The 19,754-nt window shown below is 47.9% G+C and overlaps 1 protein-coding gene across 5 annotated transcripts in view; it reads right to left on the reverse strand.

The window, feature by feature from the left end:
• The window catches only part of LOC142487879 (sodium channel protein type 5 subunit alpha-like), a 379,502-nt gene that overhangs the window by 187,814 nt on the left and 171,934 nt on the right, over positions 1–19,754 (reverse strand). For all 5 annotated transcript variants that reach the window (XM_075587912.1, XM_075587913.1, XM_075587911.1 and 2 more), the window contains exons 10-12: positions 19,502–19,699; positions 18,252–18,437; positions 16,637–17,026 (exon numbers count right to left, since the gene is read on the reverse strand). In XM_075587912.1, the coding sequence (XP_075444027.1) occupies positions 16,637–17,026; positions 18,252–18,437; positions 19,502–19,699 (774 nt within the window). The remainder of the gene's footprint in view (positions 1–16,636; positions 17,027–18,251; positions 18,438–19,501; positions 19,700–19,754) is intronic.

Here is a 19,754-nt window from a genome sequence, read left to right on the forward strand (position 1 = left end):
TAGGAAAGTGTTGCAAGCATCTTGTACTGCTGTGGGGGACGTGCTAAAACCTGCTAGAGAAATCAGCATATTAAAATCATTAAAAATGAATTTTTTTTATTAATAAATACTAACTAATACTACAGAATTGATTTACTTAAAAAAAAACATGTAGGATATTGCATAAATTGCTCTTTTAAGTAGTGCACCTTTATTTCTTGCTTGCCTCATACGTGCATTTCTGTGTTCACAAAAGTATCATGTTGTGCAAAGAAAATCTATACGAGTTGTAATTATTTCACCTGCTGCCACATCTAATCCATGCTTAAGAAGAAACACAATAACACAATACATTAGCCAGGGCACTTTGCAGTTGCAAGTTCAATCACTTTCTTCCTCCTTCCTATTTTGTTTCATCTTATATTAGCGGGAGTCAAAGTCTCAAAGTGTTTTCTTTCTTGCAAACAGTGCCCGATAACAAGTAAACACCTATTTAATGAAACAGTTCCAACAATTATGGGCGGTGGGGGTGTGGAGGTTTTGACTCATTTGGGTACGCCTTCTCCTTTGCCTCTTTTCTCCCCCATGCAAAGTAGAATTGAGATGAGATGAGATTCCAATCACTGCTGTTTCCATCGAACCTTCCGAAAAAGTTTAAAAACCCCGTGAAAATGTGGATTGAACGTTCAAATGTTCCAGCGAAACGGCCCAAGTTGTTCAAAATTCGCTACATTGCTTGACAAACTGGTAAGATTACCTCCCACGTCATTTTATATCTATTATTTTTTTTTTTTTACGTTTGATCACATTTCCCAAGAGAAAGTAGCAGAAATTAATTGGGACATACAAAGCCCATTGACTTTTTAGTTGTAAGTGAACTTGTTGGAAAACTTTTGGATTAAAGCTAACTTTTTCACCAAACCAAAAACGGTGAAATGAACGCATGCGCAAAGTTTCCACGTCTCTAATGCAAACATACAAAGCACAGTGATTAGTACCCAACACAATGGGCATTATTCTGGCACATTGCGGCCATTTGGCAGCGCGTCCTAGACGTACAACAACAACTTGTTATACCAACAACCGTCTAAAACACTCCATCATTTAAAATGCTTAACTCAAAGTCCTTTATACGTAGTTGAATAAGACAAAACTCACAGTACAAAGTGACCATGTATTGACAATCTGCACTTAAAAAAACCACTTGATTTTCTGCTTGTCTAAAATGCCTAATGTTCACTGTTAAAAAAAAAAACAGAACGGGAATACTATTGGGCTTTCTACAGTACTACAGTAAATCAAAATGGTGGACAATGGCACCATGTCCAGTTCTTGTTGCTCTGTAGCATTTGGTGTATTGCCTACAGTAATTCCACACCACTCAACAATAGGTTCCATGGCTGGAAGACGTATGTTTCCTTATCTAGTAAGGGTGGGCAGTTTGCGCTTTCGCAATCCAAACTATGCGGATTCGACGTTCAATTTGAAGTTGGAAAGTCAGACTTTCGTTTTTGTTGTTGTTGTTTATTTATTTACAGTACAACTCAAAATTCAAAAATAAGCGGCCACATTCATAAAGAAAACAAATTCTAAAAGAAAAAATCCAAAAACAAAACAAAATCGAGTTGACAAAACAAAACCCGGACATTTTTCAGAACCACAAACAAAAACACCAAATGTTTTAGAACCAAAACACAAACCCTAGTAAAAGTGCCCACGTTTTTACTTTGCTCCCAACATGTCATGATACAGCAGAACAATGTATCCAAATCCCTTAAATCAGGGGTGCACCCACTTTTGGTGCTGAGCCCCCTGCCTGCTCTCCCCCCGTGCTCGAGCCCCTCCTTACATTTGTGCCGCGTCAGTTGATGATGTCACGTGACCCCGCAACGTCATTTGACTCCGCATTGCCATGGTGAAGGGCGTCAAATGACACCGCGGGTTATAGGATGTCACATCACATGAATTCGCTGCGTCATTTGACGCCGGGTAGCCGTGGCGAAGCGTCGCCCAAAGCCGGCTGAATCATCGTAAGTGAGTTACGGGGCCTCATGCGGTCCTTCGACATTTCATTTAAATGCCTTGAGGAATTACGTGGGGCCTCTGTAACCGCCTCCCCCCCCCCAAAAAAAAATCTTGCACCCCCCCAGTTTGCGCACCCCTGCCTTAAATAACTATGCAATAAGATTCCTTGGGACAATAATTCAGTCCCGTTATACACACACACACACACACACACACACACATGTTTGCCATCCACATTCCAGACTTCTGAACTATATCATTGATTGTGTTTTGGACTGTGATTCACCCATAGCAGATAACAAGTGTATTCCTATGCGCATCTTTTCATTCTTCATGTCTTAGCGAAGCCCAGACAAATCCCAGTGTCGGCTCCTTGTGACCTTGGGCAAGTCACTTTATCTCCCTGTGCCTCAGGCAAGGCCTGCCAAATGTCTCTGTAAAATGCTACATAAAACTAGCAGCGCTATACAAGAACATGTTATTATTAATGCCCTGTACAATTGAATAAATAAGTGATTAAATATATGAAACAAAACTATTCCTCTTTGTGTCACTTAATTGGCTATTAGTACGTGGTACAGCAGTAGTTAGTACTATAGAAGTAGAGAAAGAGATGGCCCTTCTGCTTTAAATAGATATGGTGTGAAGGTTACATACCTTTTAGCACCCCGGTAAATGTATACAGGGGCATGTCCTTGCTGCCCTGTAACTACTAACAAGCAGTCCCTCGCCCATACACATTTTTAAGGTCAAGCCGACAACTGATAAAAAGAGAATGAAAATAGTCTTCCTTGGAAGGGCTTGCGGGCTCTGACTTTGCACACCGAGCCGTGCCACGTGAGCTGATTTATATCTAATGCAAAGAATAGCTATCATGCAGGAGTACAGGGGCAAACACATTCAAAGAGCTCAGTGACGCGTAGCATAGTCACATGGAAACCTCGTGGGGGTAAGAAGCACCAAATACAAACCTTATACCTGATGGAACTAGAAGTATGTAGAATCAGCCCCTGTGATTTTATATCAAGTAGGGGAAATGTCAATGGTAAATAGGGGGAGAACTTACAGTCAGTAGGAGGGTATTATGGTAAGTGTGTCTGCAAGGGGTCATGGTAAATGCATGAGCTGTATAGTATCAGGCAAAGGAGCTATCCAAATGCTTCATTATAGAGGTGTGTTTTAAACTGGGAATTAAAGGTGGATAGAGAGGGCGCTGGACGGATATTGAGGGGAAGGGTATTCCAGAGGTGAGGGGCAGTCATTGAGAAAGGTTGTAGGCGGGAGAGGGATTTAGATACAAAGGGGGTAGACAGAAGACATCCTTGAGCAAGGGCAAGAGTCAAGTAGGTGTATAGCGCAAAATTAGGGCTGAGATAGGAGAAGCAGAGGTTTGTATAGGCTTAAAAGAGAGGAGAAGTTTGTAAGTAATAGGAAGCCAGGAGACAGATTTAGGAGGGAGTAAAGTGATTCTAGCAGCAGAGTTTAGGATACATTGTAGGCACGACAGGGGAGAGGAAGGAAGGTCAGAAAGTTGAAGGTTACAATAGTCGAGATGGGAGAGAATGAGGGCCTGCGTCAGAGTTTTGGCAGAAGAGTAACAGAAGAAAAGGGTGTATTTTTGCAATGTTATTGAGGAAGAATCAACAGCTTTTAGCTACAGTACTGTACATTGTGAATGTGAGAGGACATGTGAATGTGGAGAATAAAATCCCTTTAGTGTCTACGTTCTCACATAAAAAGAAGACCCAGCTGATCAGAAGTGCTGACCATGCTTGATTTTGCTTTATAGGACATGCATATTTTCCCACAATTCCAATGCATCTTTAAAGTTGCAGTTCAAGCAATATCCGACATGTGTTTTTTTTTTTTATAAATCTGTTCTGTACTATGAAGAAATACTTGTAGCATTTTATATATATATATATATATATATATACTAGCTGAGAGACCCGGCGTTGCCCGGGATGTAAATGCGTAATAGGTAGTATTATTTATAAATCGTGGAACAATAGGTGACTGTTTGTTGTAAAGGTTGGATAATAATATTGAAAAGAAAGATGGAAGAAAATGTAATACGATGTTGTATAAAAATGATTTATTGTAACCACACCACAGTACAATGTATATTTTGGTGCCATAAGTGATGTAAAAATCTGAGTCGTGTGTCCTGCTAGGGTGTGAGGCGGCGGGTGGCGCGTGGGTTGTGAGTGCTGTGTGCGAGTGGGGGTCCTGCTAGGGTGTGAGGCGGCGGGTGGTGCGTGGGTTGTGAGTGCTGTCTGTGAGTGGGGGTCCTGCTAGGGTGTGAGGCGGCGGGTGGCGCGTGGGTTGTGAGTGCTGTCTGTGAGTGGGGGTCCTGCAAGGGTGTGAGGCGGCGGCTGGCGCGTGGGTTGTGAGTGCTGTCTGTGAGTGGGGGTCCTGCTAGGGTGTGATGCGGTGGGTCAGTGATGTCAGGGGGTAGGGGCGGGAGGCAGCAGGTGTGTGTGGCGGCAGGTATGTGTCGAGTGTAGCGGGTGTCTGTTGAGTGCGTGCAGCGGCTGTGAGGCGGTGGGTGAAAGGCAGAGGCGGCCGGAGTAAGGGCGGGTGAAAGGCAGAGGCGGGGGTGGGGAGGCGGTAAGGCGGGCATGAAGGCGAAGGGCGGCGGGAAGGGGAGGAGGGGGTGGAGGAGGGGGGCAAGGGGTGGAGGAGGGGGGCAAGGGGTGGAGGAGGGGGGAAGGGTTAGAGGAGGGGGGGGAAGGGTTAGAGGAGGGGGGGGAAGGGTTAGAGGAGGGGGGGGGAGGGTTAGAGGAGGGGGGAAGGGTTAGAGGAGGGGGGGGGAGGGTTAGAGGAGGGGGGGGAAGGGTTAGAGGAGGGGGGGGAAGGGAGGGGGGGAAGGGTTAGAGGAGGGGGGGAAGGGTTAGAGGAGGGGGTGGAAGTGTGGGAGGGGAAAGGGTAAAAAGAGGTGGAGGGGGGGGGGGAAGAGGAGCGGGGGGGGGGTGGAAAGGGGAGCGGAGGGGGGGTGAAGGGGAGCGGAGGGGGGGAAGGGGAGCGGGGGGGGAAGGGGAGCGGGGGGGGAAGGGGAGCGGGGGGGGGAAGGGGAGCGGGGGGGTGGGAAAGGGGGGGAGGGGAGAAGTGGTGGGAAGGGGGAGGTGGTGGAAAGGGGGGAGGTGGTGGGAAGGGGGAGAAGGGGGGAGGTGGTGGGAAGGGGGGAGGTGGTGGGAAGGAGGAGGAGGGGGAAGGTGGTGGAAAGGGAGAGAAGGGGGGATGTGGTGGGAAGGGGGAGGAGGGGGAAGGTGGTGGGAAGGGGGAGGAGGGGGAAGGTGGTGGGAAGGGGGGGAGGTGGTGGGAAGGGGGAGGGTGGAGGTGGTGGGAAGGGGGGGAGGTGGTGGGAAGGGGGGGGAGGTGGTGGGAAGGGGGGGGAGGTGGTTGGAAGGGGGGGAGGTGGTGGAAAGGGGGGGGAAGGGGGGAGGGGTGAGGTGGTGGGAAGGGGGAGGAGGTGGGAAGGCGGGGGGTGGGAGGCGGAGGGAAGGCGGGGGGTGGGAGGCGGTGGGAAGGGGGGTGGAGGCGGTGGGAAGGGGGGGTGAAGGGGGGGTGGAGGGGAGGTGAAGGTGGGGGGCTGGAGGGGAGGTGAAGGGGGGGGAGTGGAAGGGAGGTGAAGGGGGGGGTGGAAGGGAGGTGAAGGGGGGGGGAGGAAGGGAGGTGAAGGGGGGGGGTGGAAGGGAGGTGAAGGGGGGGGGGTGGAGGGGAGGTGAAGGGGAGGTGGTGAAGGGGGGGGTGGAGGGGAGGTGGAGGGGGGGGAGGTAAATGGGGAGGTGAGGGGGGGGAGGTAAATGGGGAGGTGAAGGGGGGTGGAAGGGAGAAGTGGAGTGAGGGGAGGTGAAAGGGGGTGAGGGGAGGTGATGGGGGGTGAAGGTGGTGAAGGCCGCTCACCCGTCCGGCAGGTCCCACGTGGATCTGAGGCGGGAGGCAGCGTGTTGTGGCCGCTCTCCCGCTGACTGTAGCGGCGCCGGAGGGGGGGGGGGGGTATCGGGGAGACACTGATACTGGAGGGGAGGTGGAGGGGAGGTGAGGGGGGGGTGGAGGGGAGGTGAAGGCCGCTCACTCACCCATCCGGCAGGTCCCACGTGGATCTGAGGCGGGAGGCAGCGTGTTGTGGCCGCTCCCCCGCTGTGTCCCGGGCGCCACCATCTTGGGCACTCGGCGCCGCGAGGCAGCCTGCCTGGCCACTGGCTGTTCCCCTGCCCGGGGAGGGGTGAGTTGTAGCGCCGGGGAGGGGGGGGCATGTATATGTGTGGGGGGGGAGAGGTGGGAGATATAGAGGGGGGGTCTCGCACGGCCGCTGACACTGGGTGGGGGGGGGGGCGCTGAAGGGGTAATAATAGTGTGTGTGTCCCGCTGAATGTAGCTGCGCCGGGGGAGGGGGGGGTCGGGGTGAAAGCGCGGGAGACACGGGGAGAGGAGGAGGTGCGCGCGGGTGCTGCTAACTGTGAGCCCCGCTAATGTATGTAACAGTGTGTGTGTGTGTGTGTGTCACTGTGTGTGTGTGTGTGTGTGTGTGTGTCACTGTGTGTGTGTGTGTGTGTGTGTGTGTGTGTGTGTGTGTGTGTGTGTGTGTGTGTGTGTGTGTGTGTCACTGTGTGTGTGTCTGTCATTGTGTGTGTGTGTGTCTGTGTGTGTGTATGTCCCTGTGTGTGTGTCCCTGTGTGTGTGTGTCCCTGTGTGTCCTTTGGCCCGTCACTCCGCCTCAGGCCAATGAGAGGTGTGCGGGGGCGGGCCAAGGGACCAATCAGATTTCCCCTAGGGACACCGGACATCCAGGCAGGCTGGCAGGCAGGCAGGCAAACATACAGTGCTTTCACTAATATAGTATAAGATATATGTGTGTGTATTGTAATATAACAAGCATTTTTGTTTCTATAGCAACCATCCACAAAGTCACATCCCCTTCCTCTTCTGAGACAGGCTCTGGCACATCCCTGTTGCCCTCTCTCTAGCAGTGCACCAATTGTATCTAGTGCCTGCCTGGTCACATGATCTTTCACACAGAACTTTATATCTCTTTACATACTCATCTGCAGCACTAACAATGATTTAGTGAACCCCAAGCCAAATATTTGCCGATCGATCACAGGAGAACGGATCGATCGGCAACTTAGCTAATCACTTGTCAGTGTGCAGATTGTTTTGATGCACATATTGAAATGAAAAAAAAGAAAAACATTTTTTATTTAAAACGGCAGCTTGAACGGCTGCTTGAATTGCTTCCTATATAGCAGGGGTGTCAATCTCAGTTCTCAGGAGCAACCAACAGGCCAGGTTTTATGGATATCCCTGCTTCAGCACAGGTGGCTCAATCAGTGGCTCAGTCGCTACCACGCTATCACATAAGAGTTTTACCATAATCACTACGGAAAACAATAATAACGCACATGCTTTCTCCTTAACACATACGATATTTACTGCATTATTTCTTGCATTTATGCTCATTATCAGGGGTAACAATGTCTGCCACAGCCAGATCTCATTTCCCTTGTCAGATTCTGTTTAATGTGGCCAAGGGCACGAAAAGCCTGATTTAGCATAAAATCAGTAATTGATTTACCAGAGGCTTATATTACAGTATATTGGAAACAAGCAAAAGGAAAAAAATTGGGGAGCTGATGCAAAGCTTCCCCCCCCCCCACCCCTATATTTTTTTACATGAAAACAATATGTGGAAATCAAGACCCAAAGCATGTTTCATTTCAGTTACCTCATCAAAGTGAAAAGGTTCATCAGATTTCCTCTGCTTACTCAATACACTGAGGATCTCTGCTTACACTGTATTTCCTCCTGACAGCAATATCCAGGCCTTACAGCAGCAATCCTGCTTTCATTTACTTTTATATAGTTATAGCTTTGAAGCGGGGGAGGTCTCCGGAGCTGAACTCTGTTCATTTCAGCTGCAGGGACCCCCCTGCTTCCTGAGATACTCTACCCCCATAGAGGGTGCCGGTAGCAGCTCGGCTATGTGGGGCTTATTTAAAGCGTCCAATGAGCCAATAGGAAGCTGTGATGTCATCCATTGCGGCTTCCTATTGGCCCGCGTGGCCAGGACATTTAAACCTGCAGAGCTGCTACCGGCATCACCTACAGAGGTAAATATCTCGGGTCCCTGGAGCTGAAATCAACTCGGTTTAGACCCCTGCTTCCTACTCGAGGTCGGGGGGGGGGGGGAAGGGGGGGAGAGGCTATTTTTTGGGGAGAATCCGCTCCTTTAAAGATGCAGCATCTCATAATTAGGCCTCGGGCATGGTCAGCGCCTGCGCTGAGGCGCGCTCACGCTTACCAGTGAGCCCCTGCAGCCGCAATGAGAGCGGCTTTAGCAGGGGCTCGCGCACGTGTCCGCAGGCGTGCAGAGGCGTAGCACCTAATTTTTTTCCGTTTTGGCGCTCACGGGAGCGCAGGGCCAGTCACGTGAGCGGTTCGCCCAATGAGGGCGAACCAGCTCCGTGACATCGCTGGCCCGCCCCCCGACACGCCCCCGGACGGCGCGCGAACTAAGGCCAGGGAAAGCACCCGCTTTCCCTCAGCCTCAGTGCGCCTCCGCACGGCTGCAGTCACCATGGACTCAGCCTTAGGCCTGGGACCCGCTGCGCCCGGCGGCGCGGGCGGCCGCACGAGCGTTCCCCACCAGCAGGGGAATCCTCCCGAGCCGGTCCCGGTCCCCCCTGGCTGCACAGCTCACTACACGCTGTGATGCGTCAGCCGCTAGGGGATTCAAGAGAATGGTGATCCCAAGCGGGACGCGTCACGTGGTGTGGCTGTGAGCCAATGAGGAGGGGAGGCTTCGGGGAGCGGGAGGAGAGTGTGGGGGGAAAGCAGCGTGAGTGCCTGTCTGTGTGTGTCTGAGTGCCTATCTGTGTGTGTGTATGTGTGTGCCTGAGTGCGTGAGTGCCTGCCTGTGTGTGTGTGCATGAGTGCCTGTCTGTGTGTCTGTGTGTGCCTTAGTGTGTGTGTGCCTGAGTGTCAGCGTGTGAGTAGGGTAGCCCGCAGCAGCTCCCTCCTGCAGCCCGAGCCCGTGGAGGGGGGGGGGGGAGAAGCGGGTCCCTCCGCTTAAACCACGCCCCCCTCCGCTAAAACCACGCCCCTCCCTCCCACTCCAGACCCGGCTCCCGCTCCCTACAGACCGCATATCGCGGTCTGTGTCGGTCAGCGCCCCGCCTGTCTGCAGTGCGGGTGCGCTGACTGAGGGAGCGGGGCCTTAGCCTTACTTAGAATTACCTACTTATTTTAGGCAATCAGGCTTTCAGAAGCCAGCTGATCCAGACTAGTTCTAGATTTTTCACCTGGACATGTTTACTACGTAGCGTACATTTAATGCAAAGTTCCCAGGTTAAGGTTTTCTCTACATTACACCTAGATTTCATTGTAATTGACTCCACTGTGATTTATTTTTCTTTAAAATATCCCATTGGTTTCAATGAAAATAATGTAATTGGTAAATCTGTTGCCGTTTTTTAGCCACTGTTTTTGCAGCTGGGGATACTTTGATAACTAGACCGCCATGAATTATACAGTTCAAATGACCTCCTCTTATTCACAAATAGTGCACAGAGAGAACAGAGTAGAGATACTGTAACCATGGCAGTTCTGGGCCATTCTTTGGATCTATGAGAACAAATAAATACTATATCTATGTAGCCGAGTCCCCCTACCCTGCCTCCGGTTCGGTGGAGCTGTTCAGTGGTTTCCCGGAGCTCCGCACGATCGGGAGGTGGGAGCGGCCAGTTTGAGAGTTGTGCGTGCGCAGTGCGGCGAGGCGGCGGCCATCTTAGTGTAGCTCCGCAGATGCAGCCGCGGAACTACAAGTCCTAGAATACCTAGAGGGAGGGACTGTACCACATGGGACTGCACCACATGGGACTGCCCAGCCAATAGGATTGTAGCAAGGGGGAAAACAGGATATCCTGACGTGCGTCAGTCTGGACGGAGGTGGCAAAGAAGAAGGTAGTGTCCAGGGAGCAGAGCTTCCTGGCCAAGGCCTAGATCTTGCACCCTAGGCCCCAGTTAGGCCCTGAGCCATACTGTAGTAGAGGAGTGTTGCAGGGAAGGCCCCAGATAGGGACTCTTCCCGTATTGATATTTCTGCACCAGTGACCGGACGGCCACGCAATGCTCTGCGACCTGGGTTCAGGCTGCAGTACCCCAGAACATTCAGGTGAGACTCTCTGGTTGGAGCTCATCTCATGAGGAGGATCAGGACCATTAGGAGAGAGGGGATTTGTGTTGCAGGCCCCGCTACGTGGGACCCGCTCCAATCCATCACAACAAGCAGCACCTGGGTACTGGAGTACCCAGGCAGGTACCCAACTTGCACCTAAATCCACAGGGGGTAGCGCTACCTCACATTTAGGTGGGAATTGCTGGGACAGGACACCAGGGGTATTGGTGCCACAGCACCCTCAGGTACAGCAGCATGCGTAGTTGCCCGCGCGGTTCCCTTAGGCATAGGGAAAGGGGGCTACATCTAAATAGATTAGTTGAACCAAAACCTTCATTACCTTTTGTATCTGTTTGCGTTTGTTTGTCCTTCTGTTTATGTCATTTATATCTCTCTGATGTAATTTATATCTCTCTGATGTAATTTATATCTCTCTGATGTAATTTATATCTCTCTGATGTAATTTATATCTCTCTGATGTCATTTATATCTCTCTGATGTCATTTATATCTCTCTGATGTCATTTATATCTCTCTGATGTCATTTATATCTCTCTGATGTAATTTATATCTCTCTGATGTCATTTATATCTTTCTGATGTCATTTATATCTCTCTGATGTCATTTATATCTCTCTGATGTCATTTATATCTCTCTGATGTCATTTATATCTCTCTGATGTCATTTATATCTCTCTGATGTCATTTATATCTTTCTGATGTCATTTATATCTCTCTGGACTGTGTAAATAAACTATAAAAAAAAGCCTCAGAAAATGGTACTACTTACAAGGGAGACATTGTACTGAATTGATACATATCCAATCTACAAAAGCAGGACTGGACAAGCCTAGGATCGGTTGGTAACCGTTAAGGATATTGGGGTTATTCAATACATTGGTGTAGTGCCGATCAGGGCACTAACCTATGGAAACTCCCATTGACTTCCACGAATAATGAAACCCCGTTTGTCACTGGAACGGGGCCGTTTAATACGTACAGTATATGTTTCAGGTACCAGAATATTCCAATAAATATTATTATAATTATTATTAATAACTAGTAAGCCAGCTGCCATTCTTTCTGTTCCAGGGATACAAAATACGTTATGGTGAGTAGAAATGTGACAAAAACCCTCCACCATATAGTGAACCATGTTAAAATGGACAAGAAGCAAAAAGTGGCACACACTGAGTAATCATTTGCATGTCATTACCCAGAATCCCTGGCTGCAATGGAAGCACTGTATGCTAGGAAATAATGGGGAAAAGCAGGGTTGCAGACCTGTCTGAGATATGTGCTCACAAGTGGTATCTTTGTTTGCTGTTCCGAAAAGAACAAATGTTATTGCACATTTAAATTCTGTAAAAGGGTCATACTATAATGTATTAATTGCAATAATAGGTATTATTATCAAATAACTCTATATGCAGCACTGTCAACGGGAAGTTTCAGGCACACCTCCCTGCCTCGTGGGGCATACAATCTAATATTTGGTTCCTGAGGCACAGGGAGACTAAGTGACTTGTGCACATTAAGTAAGGAACAAACTGGCACTCAAGACAAAGGTCCAAGACAAGTCCGAAACGTCGACCCTTCTCTAATAAAAGAACACTTTTAATATATTTTAGGTTAAGACCTCTGGAGAGCCGGTTCGATCCTTACTTAGTATCTTAATATCTTATCTTATACTATATTAGTGAAAGCACTGTATGCCTGCCTGCCTGCCTGGATGTCCGGTGTCCCTAGGGGAAATCTCATTGGTCCCTTGGCCCTCCCCCGCACACCTCTCATTGGCCTGAGGCGGAGTGACGGGCCAAAGGACACACAGGGACGGACACACAGGGACACACACACACACACAGGGACACACACACACACACACGGACGGGGACACACACACACACAATCCCCTCCCGGTGCCCCTCACTCTCCCCCGTCAGCTGGACCGCACCTCAACTTCCACACACCCCCCACCCTCCCTGTGCCCGAACTTACCCGGAGTCCCGTGTACACACACACACACACATTCCCACCCCCCCCCCCCCCAAGCTCACACACACCTCACCCCCCCCCCCCAAGCTCATCCCCCCCCAAGCTCACACTCCCCCACCCCCCCAAGCTCACACCCCGGCGCCGCTACAGTCAGCGGGGGAGCGGAGCGAGCGCCCGGGACACATGCGGGGGAGCGGCCACAACACGCGGCCTCCCGCCTCACATCCACGTGGGAGCGGCCGGATGAGTGAGGCAGCAGCAGGATGAGTGAGGCAGCGGCAGGACGGGTGAGCTCCCCCCCCCCACATGCTACGTGCTGCTCTTGCCCCTCCGCTCCCGGCTCCCCCCTGTCACCGCGTGACAGGCCGCGGGACGTGAGATGGGAGGGGGGATGCCCCTCCGGTCCCGGCTCCCCCCTAGGCCGCGGGACGTGAGATGGGAGGGGGGATGCCCCTCCGGTCCCGGCTCCCCCCTGTCACCGCGTGACAGGCCGCGGGACGTGAGATGGGAGGGGGGATGCCCCTCCGGTCCCCGCTTCACCTTCTCCCCACCGTTGTCCCCGCTGCCTGCGCAGGAGGAGGGGGGGGGGGGAGCGGGTGTTGGTGCTGGTGTGTGTAATTGTGTGAGACTGTGTGTGAGTGTCTGTGACTGTGTGTAAGTGTGTGTAAGTGTCTGTGACTGTGTGAAACTGTGTGTAAGTGTCTGTGACTGTGTGTGACTGTGTGTAACTGTGTGTGACAGTGTGTGTAAGTGTTTCACAGTGTGAGAGTGTGTGAGTGTGTGTAAGTCTGTGTAAGTGTCTATGACTGTGTGAAACTGTTTGAAACTGTGAAAGTGTGTGTAAGTGTGTGTGAGTGTGTGTAACTGTCTGTGATTGTCTGTAACTGTGTGTGTGTGTGTGTGTGTGTGGTGCACTGTGCAGTGTGAGCAATGAGCAGTGTGTCAGTGTGTGCAGTGTGAGCAATGACCACTGTGTGTGCAGTGTGAGCAGTGTGCGGTGTGTGTCAGTGTGAGCAGTGTGTGTGCAGTGTGTGCAGTGTGAGCAATGAGCAGTGTGTGTGCACTGTGTGCAGTGTGAGCAATGAGCAGTGTGTCAGTGTGTGCAGTGTGACCAATGAGCAGTGTGTGTGCAGTATGCAGTGTGTGTCAGTCTGAGCAGTGTGCAGTGTGACCATTGAGCAGTGTGTGTGCAGTATGCAGTGTGTGTCAGTGTGTGCAGTGTGAGCAGTGTGTGTGCAGTGTGTCAGTGTGAGCAATGAGCTGTGTATGTGTGTGTGTGCAGTGAGCAGTGAGCAGTGTGTGTGCAGTGTGCAGTGTGTGTCAGTGTGACCAGTGTGTGTGCAGTGTGCAGTGTGTGTCACTGTGAGCTGTGTGTGCGCAGTGTGCGTCAGTGCAACCAATGAGCAGTGTGTGTGCAGTGTGCAGTGTGTGTGTGCAGTGTGCAGTGTGAACAATGAGCAGTGTGTGTCAGTGTGAGCACGGTTCACATCCCGGGCAACGCCGGGTCTCTCAGCTAGTACTTAATATTGCAAGCATGTGCTGGGTGGTGAGAATGACTTTTTGCGCGCAATACATCCAACGCAAAATACGATCTCTCTTCCGCACAAATAAAAACACAAATGAGTCACTTCAACGTGCATAATAAAGACTTGTTAATGGGTAAAGTTAGGGGGGGCTCAACTCCTGTCCTTAAGCACCCCCCACCCACAGGTCAGGTTTTCTGGATATCCCAGGTTCAGCACAGGTGACTCAATCAGTCCCTGCTTCAGCACAGGTGGCTCAATCAGAGGCTCAGTCTTGGACTGCGCCTCTGATTGGGCCACCTGCGGTGAAGCTGGGATATCCTGAAAACGTGACCTGTTGGGGTGGGAAGTGGAGCTTGAGGACTGGAGTTGAGCGCCCCTGGGTTAAGTTAGCCAAAAATAACATGTAAGGGTTGAGAACAAGCTGGCCTGCAGCCATACTAAATGCCCCAGAATTCCTCTCATCTGGTGGACGGCGAAATCACTGAATATACAAAGGGACAGCGGCCTCAGCACTCACACAGCTAGAGGCGGCCGTGGTACAAACCAGATCATATGTCAGTGCTGACACCTTTTCTTTGTACGAGTGGGACACAGCAAGTGGGAAGCTGTGATGTTTTTTTAATGTAGTCATGGTTCCAGTGTCAGGCGTCCTAGGCCTTCAAATAAGGTTTTGGAGGTGAACAGACAACACAATTGTGAATTCAACCAATTAAAAGATCTTGGAGCACACTTGCTGAGCAGTCTTCTGCCGGAAGTCCCCTTTCACCTGACTAACTTGAATGGGCTGTCCATTCCAGCACCAGAAGGTGTTCTATGGCAGAAGTATACCATGTAGTTTGTGCAATTTGTTCATATCAACTCTTTAATTACCATGGCTAAATAATCATAATGCTAATATTAATAAAAAAACTAATTAATAATCATAATAATACTGAATGTGTTTTATAATTCCTTAAAGCAATCCTGTCTATCCTTTTAATGCACGTTTCTTGTGATACGACATGTGAAGCATGGATAATGAGACAAAGCGTGACACACCAGACGTGAACGGTTTAGATATCTTTGGACACCGATAAATTGATGACGTTTTACATTGGTTTTATATTGTGCATATGGATTCATTGGTCTTGTGTTTAGGAGTTAGATGTACGTTTTGTATTCTTTGAGATGAATTTGTATATGTATTTTTAAGCACATTAAAATAAATATTACATTTTAATATTGTGTATGATTATGTCTACCAGACTTTAGATTTGTGAAGACTGTGTATATAACAATACATCGTATCATTGATTTGCTCTTTGGTCAATGCAAAGCTTATTTCTTTTCACACACGCAAGTTTTTTTCAGCTGTCATTTACTTGAGAATTTACTCCTCTGTTTAACACTTTAACCGCCAGACAAGCCTGCAATACATAGCTCGGACGTGCGTTGCAGGGGCTTTCTGTGAGCAAAAGAGTTAATATGACAGTGTTATCCAAGTATAAGAAATAAGATGTAACATCACAGAGTTCCCTACAGGTAATGTAAAGGAACAACATCTAGAAAATAATAAAATATATCAATGATAAATTATTGCTCGGGGTGGTATCTCTAACTCCCAGCCAAAAATACTATAAATAAGGAAGAATGAGCAGTAAACCGTCCCAAAAATACCAAGACACTAAATACATGTTCAAAAGTATATTGAATCATATATATATATACTCTTGCTAAAGGGCAGTGTTTGTCCCAAAACGCTGAGTCTCATTCACCAGGGTATCAGCCTGTCATTCTTTCCTTATTCGTGGTTTGTTTTTTTACCTCTATTTTGCATTTTGATATTACATGTATTACATTTTCTATATATATACGTATGTATACTATAGTGATCATTTGAGTCTTGTACTATGATCTCAATGCGATGCTGTATTGGATTGAAGACACTTTTGAACATTTATTTAGTGTCTTATTTTTTTGCCCTGTTTATTGCTCATCCTTCCTTATTTGCAGTGTTTCCAAGTAACATATCCACAAAATCCTCGTGTTACTCTATGCAAACGCTCCCTTTGTAACTTTGCCATGCAAGTGAGGCTGAGGAGGCTGCCTTGATAAACTGATAGAAGTACACTCAACCTGACTAAAATTGCACAAATTTCATAGCAAGTTTCCGAGGTTTATAAATAGCACTTACTGTTCCGTGCAAGAAATTGCACTGAAACTGCACCCGAAAAATATCAACATCCCACCTTTCCTGAGCTGCCGTATAGTCTGACTACCTAAAGCAGGCACTCCCAGCGTTTCCTGTGTAAGGTGTAGCAGCTTTTTTGCAAGATGCAGCCTGAGCCTTCACCTCTTCTTACCCTAGAGCCCGGCTCAGAACCCAGGATTCTGTACATACGTTCTAGGTCAGGGGTGACCAACTCCAGTCCTCAAGGGCCACCAGCAGGTCAGGTTTTCAGGATACCCCTGTTTCAGCACAGTTGGCTCAATCATCCCCTGCTTCAGCACAGGTGGTTCAATCAGTGCCTGCTTCAGCACAGATGGCTCAATCAGAGGCCCATTCTTCGACTGGGTTATCCTTCAAACCTGACCTGTTGGTGGCCCTTGAGCACTGGCGTTGGTCACCCATGTTCCAGTTCTAAACTCCAAGCACTTACAGCTCAATTGTCAAGGAAGTGCTACTGTTCATTGTAAAAAAGCAATTCAAGGAAGTTGGCATATTGTATTCTATGTACTGTGAGGTCAGTAAAGCAGTGCTGAAACGTACTGGATATTCCCAACCTCCACATCATGTTTTACAACTAAAATAATGATGCCATTTTAAATGATAAACTCTAATAAGTACGGGGCTATTCATCAAGTGCGCCAGCAAAAAAGTGATGTGCAGTGAAAATAATTACTGGAAAAGCTTCACTTAACTGAACATATTAAACGTGACAGAATCACACTTACATTTTCCTCAGCTCCAGATTTCTCCACAATTACTGCTGGCAAGAGTAATCCTCCAGGTGATGATGGGTTTGAGTAAGTCCCAGCTCCTCCAACCAATGATACCACTCCATTGCAATCCACGGAGCTGTTCCTCTTGCCATTCTGTGTGAAGCCAGGTGTGTTAGGGTGGGAATTATGGCTTGATTGACTCTGTGTGCTTTGGCGCCTTCCAGGGCGTGGGACCAACAGGGACCCCCTTTGGCCTTCACGTTCTCCTGCGTTGCTGACCTCATCATCGGCAAACTCTGTCTCAGAGTAAATGTCTCGTCCACGGATCCGGAAATTAAATATGCTTCCTTGGCTTATCCTCCGTTTAGCAGAACTGGGGCCAAAACCAATGCCAAGGAGAGACTAGAAGTGAAGTCACCAAGAAAATGATAGCAAATACGTTAAAGGGTAGTGACAATACTCCATTCTAAAGTGGAAGAATCTTTTGTGTCATTCTACCTTAGATAGTAAAACTAGATTGCAAGCTCTCTGGGGCATGCACTGATTGTGCCTGTATTATTGTACTCTGAACAAGTCTGCATGCACTCTCAGGAAAAAATGGATCATCACACGGAAAAGTGCACAACTGCTCCATTCGTCGCTCACCAATGCACCATATGTGAGAAGCTTCCTACATCTGGCACAGACTGTTGTGCAGAATGAATAATAGCACCTTAAATCTGAATGAGTTTTTTTCAGCACAAATAAAAAGAGAAGGCATTGAGCAAGATAGGCACAAATCATGATACGTCACAAGTTAAAATGTGTACCAGATAACTCCTCCTGTATCTGCTTCTCAAATTGCAAAGGGTGCATAAAATTGGAGTGAAATACCTTGATACTGTACACTGACGCAGAGGTGCACCATGTGTGAAGATTCATCTCCTTGTCCTACTGTACTTCAAAATTACCTTTATACACAGGCCACTTAATGTTTTCTAGCAACACATTTTCTATTACTGCATAGTCATGCAACTCTGTTTAGGATGCACTGACAGGGCTATCATATTGGGTGATAAGGATCTTGCTATTTGCCGATGGCTTGTGAGGTCATCTTCAGTGGGTCATACTTGATTCCACAGTACCTGTAATATTGGCCATTCACTTCAATTACTGATATGGCCTGGTAACAACGTCTCTGCTTTAGTTAATTACCCCTTGAAGAATTCATGAATTTTAGCAATGTTAAGAATAGCTGGGATTGCATCAGGAACCTGTATAAGTTTGGTTACCATCAAATATTATATGGCATTTTTTAACACTAACATACAGTATATACTGTACTTCTTTTATTGGGGGTACAATTTAAAAAAGAAATCACTATTTAAAATGGGAGAGATTGTGGCATCAGATAGTCACAATGTCAGGCGGCCATTGGCGTGTCAGACCCCCCATGACAAAGTGGCTACATCCTGGGGCAACCACAGAGTTAAGGAAACTTTTGGTATTCAAACCTCTCACCCTAAACCTCAAATCAGGTGAGTTGGAATCATGTGACAACCAAAGAGATTCCCTGTCACTTGACACTGGACCTCCAGTGTGTGTAAGTGCAGTTGGATCGGCGAGATGGTCAACTGTCTAACATTACCATCTTCCGCACACTGTCTTCGTCAGACTCCAGTCTGGGAAACTTCGTGTCGTCCCCATACTCGTCCACTTCGGAGGATTTCTTTTTCTTTCTCCGGTTTCTCCTTTCTTTGGCATTTTTGGATTTAAAAGGTGACATTTCACAGGAACTATGAGATCCCGCATCAGGTCCCTTCGCTGCAATTGCCTGGTTAACAAACAAATACAAACAAAAACAAATGTTGCATACCAGCTTTTAGAAACAGGTTTCTTACACCTGCAAGCTACAAGTTCACTAACTCCAAGTTACCAGGACATACTGATCAGCAAAGAACAGACACAACGTCGTTTTGTGAATTATGCATAGACTTTGTACCCATTTACGCAGTACATTTAAACCATGTACTACCTTTATTAATGAATTATTTAGCAAAAATTAGAAGCAAAGAAAAAGTTGATGCAATATTTTCTACCTAAATAACTTTGAATTTTTATTATAAAAACGATGTCTTCACTCATCGGCTGCCTCTCTATAAACAATCACAAATGTATTTTATGCAATGTGTATGTAGCTGAGAAAATTGAGGTTTGGTATGCATTACATATCAATTTAAATTAGAAAGCTTGGGCACTTCTCTTAACCATCACAGCATACGTAGTGCTGTGTATAAGACGGCCCATACTAATGAGAGCAGTGTGCCAGAGAAGGAGGCGGAGAAGTAAATGGTATTTTCTCTTTTCCAGCTAGTAGTGAGGCAGAGAAATGCCAGAATAATAATAATAATACCCAGGGATTAGCGATTCCTGATCTGCAATTGGTTCGCTTGCTGCAGTGGGACTCTGGACTGTACCTGCTGCTCCCTCACATGACAAGTCCAAGCAATACCCTTTCAAATATTTTTTTACCAAACCTGTTTTGTTTATGGTGCACAAAACTCGTGACGTTCACTTGTGGGACGAATATTATCATTTTGGCAAAAACCGTAATTTTAAGTTATTATGATATTCCCCGGAGTTAGTTTAAAGTTGGATCGTCTAAGTTAGAGGTTCTCCACTCCAGATCACTAGCAGTGCAGGTTTTAAGGCTATGCTATTATTAGAAAGGGCGGCCCAATCATTTTGACTGAACCACTTGTGCTTAAGCAGGGGTATCCTTAAAACCTGCCTTGTTAGTGGTCCTTGAGGACTGGAGTTGGGAACCTCTGACCTAAGTAATGTTAATGAGTCACAGTAAAGAACTGTATGGGTCACTTCCTGGGGGTCTACACAAACCTCCTGCTCTTTCTTGAGTTGTTCCATGGCTCGCTGGAACTCTTTCTCCTTGGCCTCAGCCTCAGCAATGGTGGCTTGGTTCTGCTCTTCATAGGCCATGGCAACCACAGCTAGGATCAAGTTAACCAGGTAAAAAGACCCCAGAAAGATGACAAATACAAAAAAGATCATGTAGGTCTTCCCCGATGCTCTAAGAGTCTGAAAGGACATAATGAAGAAGGCACACAACATTGAAACAGTTATAGGATAAGGG

This window comes from Ascaphus truei, chromosome 2 (assembly GCF_040206685.1).
Source record: "Ascaphus truei isolate aAscTru1 chromosome 2, aAscTru1.hap1, whole genome shotgun sequence".
Taxonomy (NCBI): Eukaryota; Metazoa; Chordata; class Amphibia; order Anura; family Ascaphidae; genus Ascaphus; species Ascaphus truei.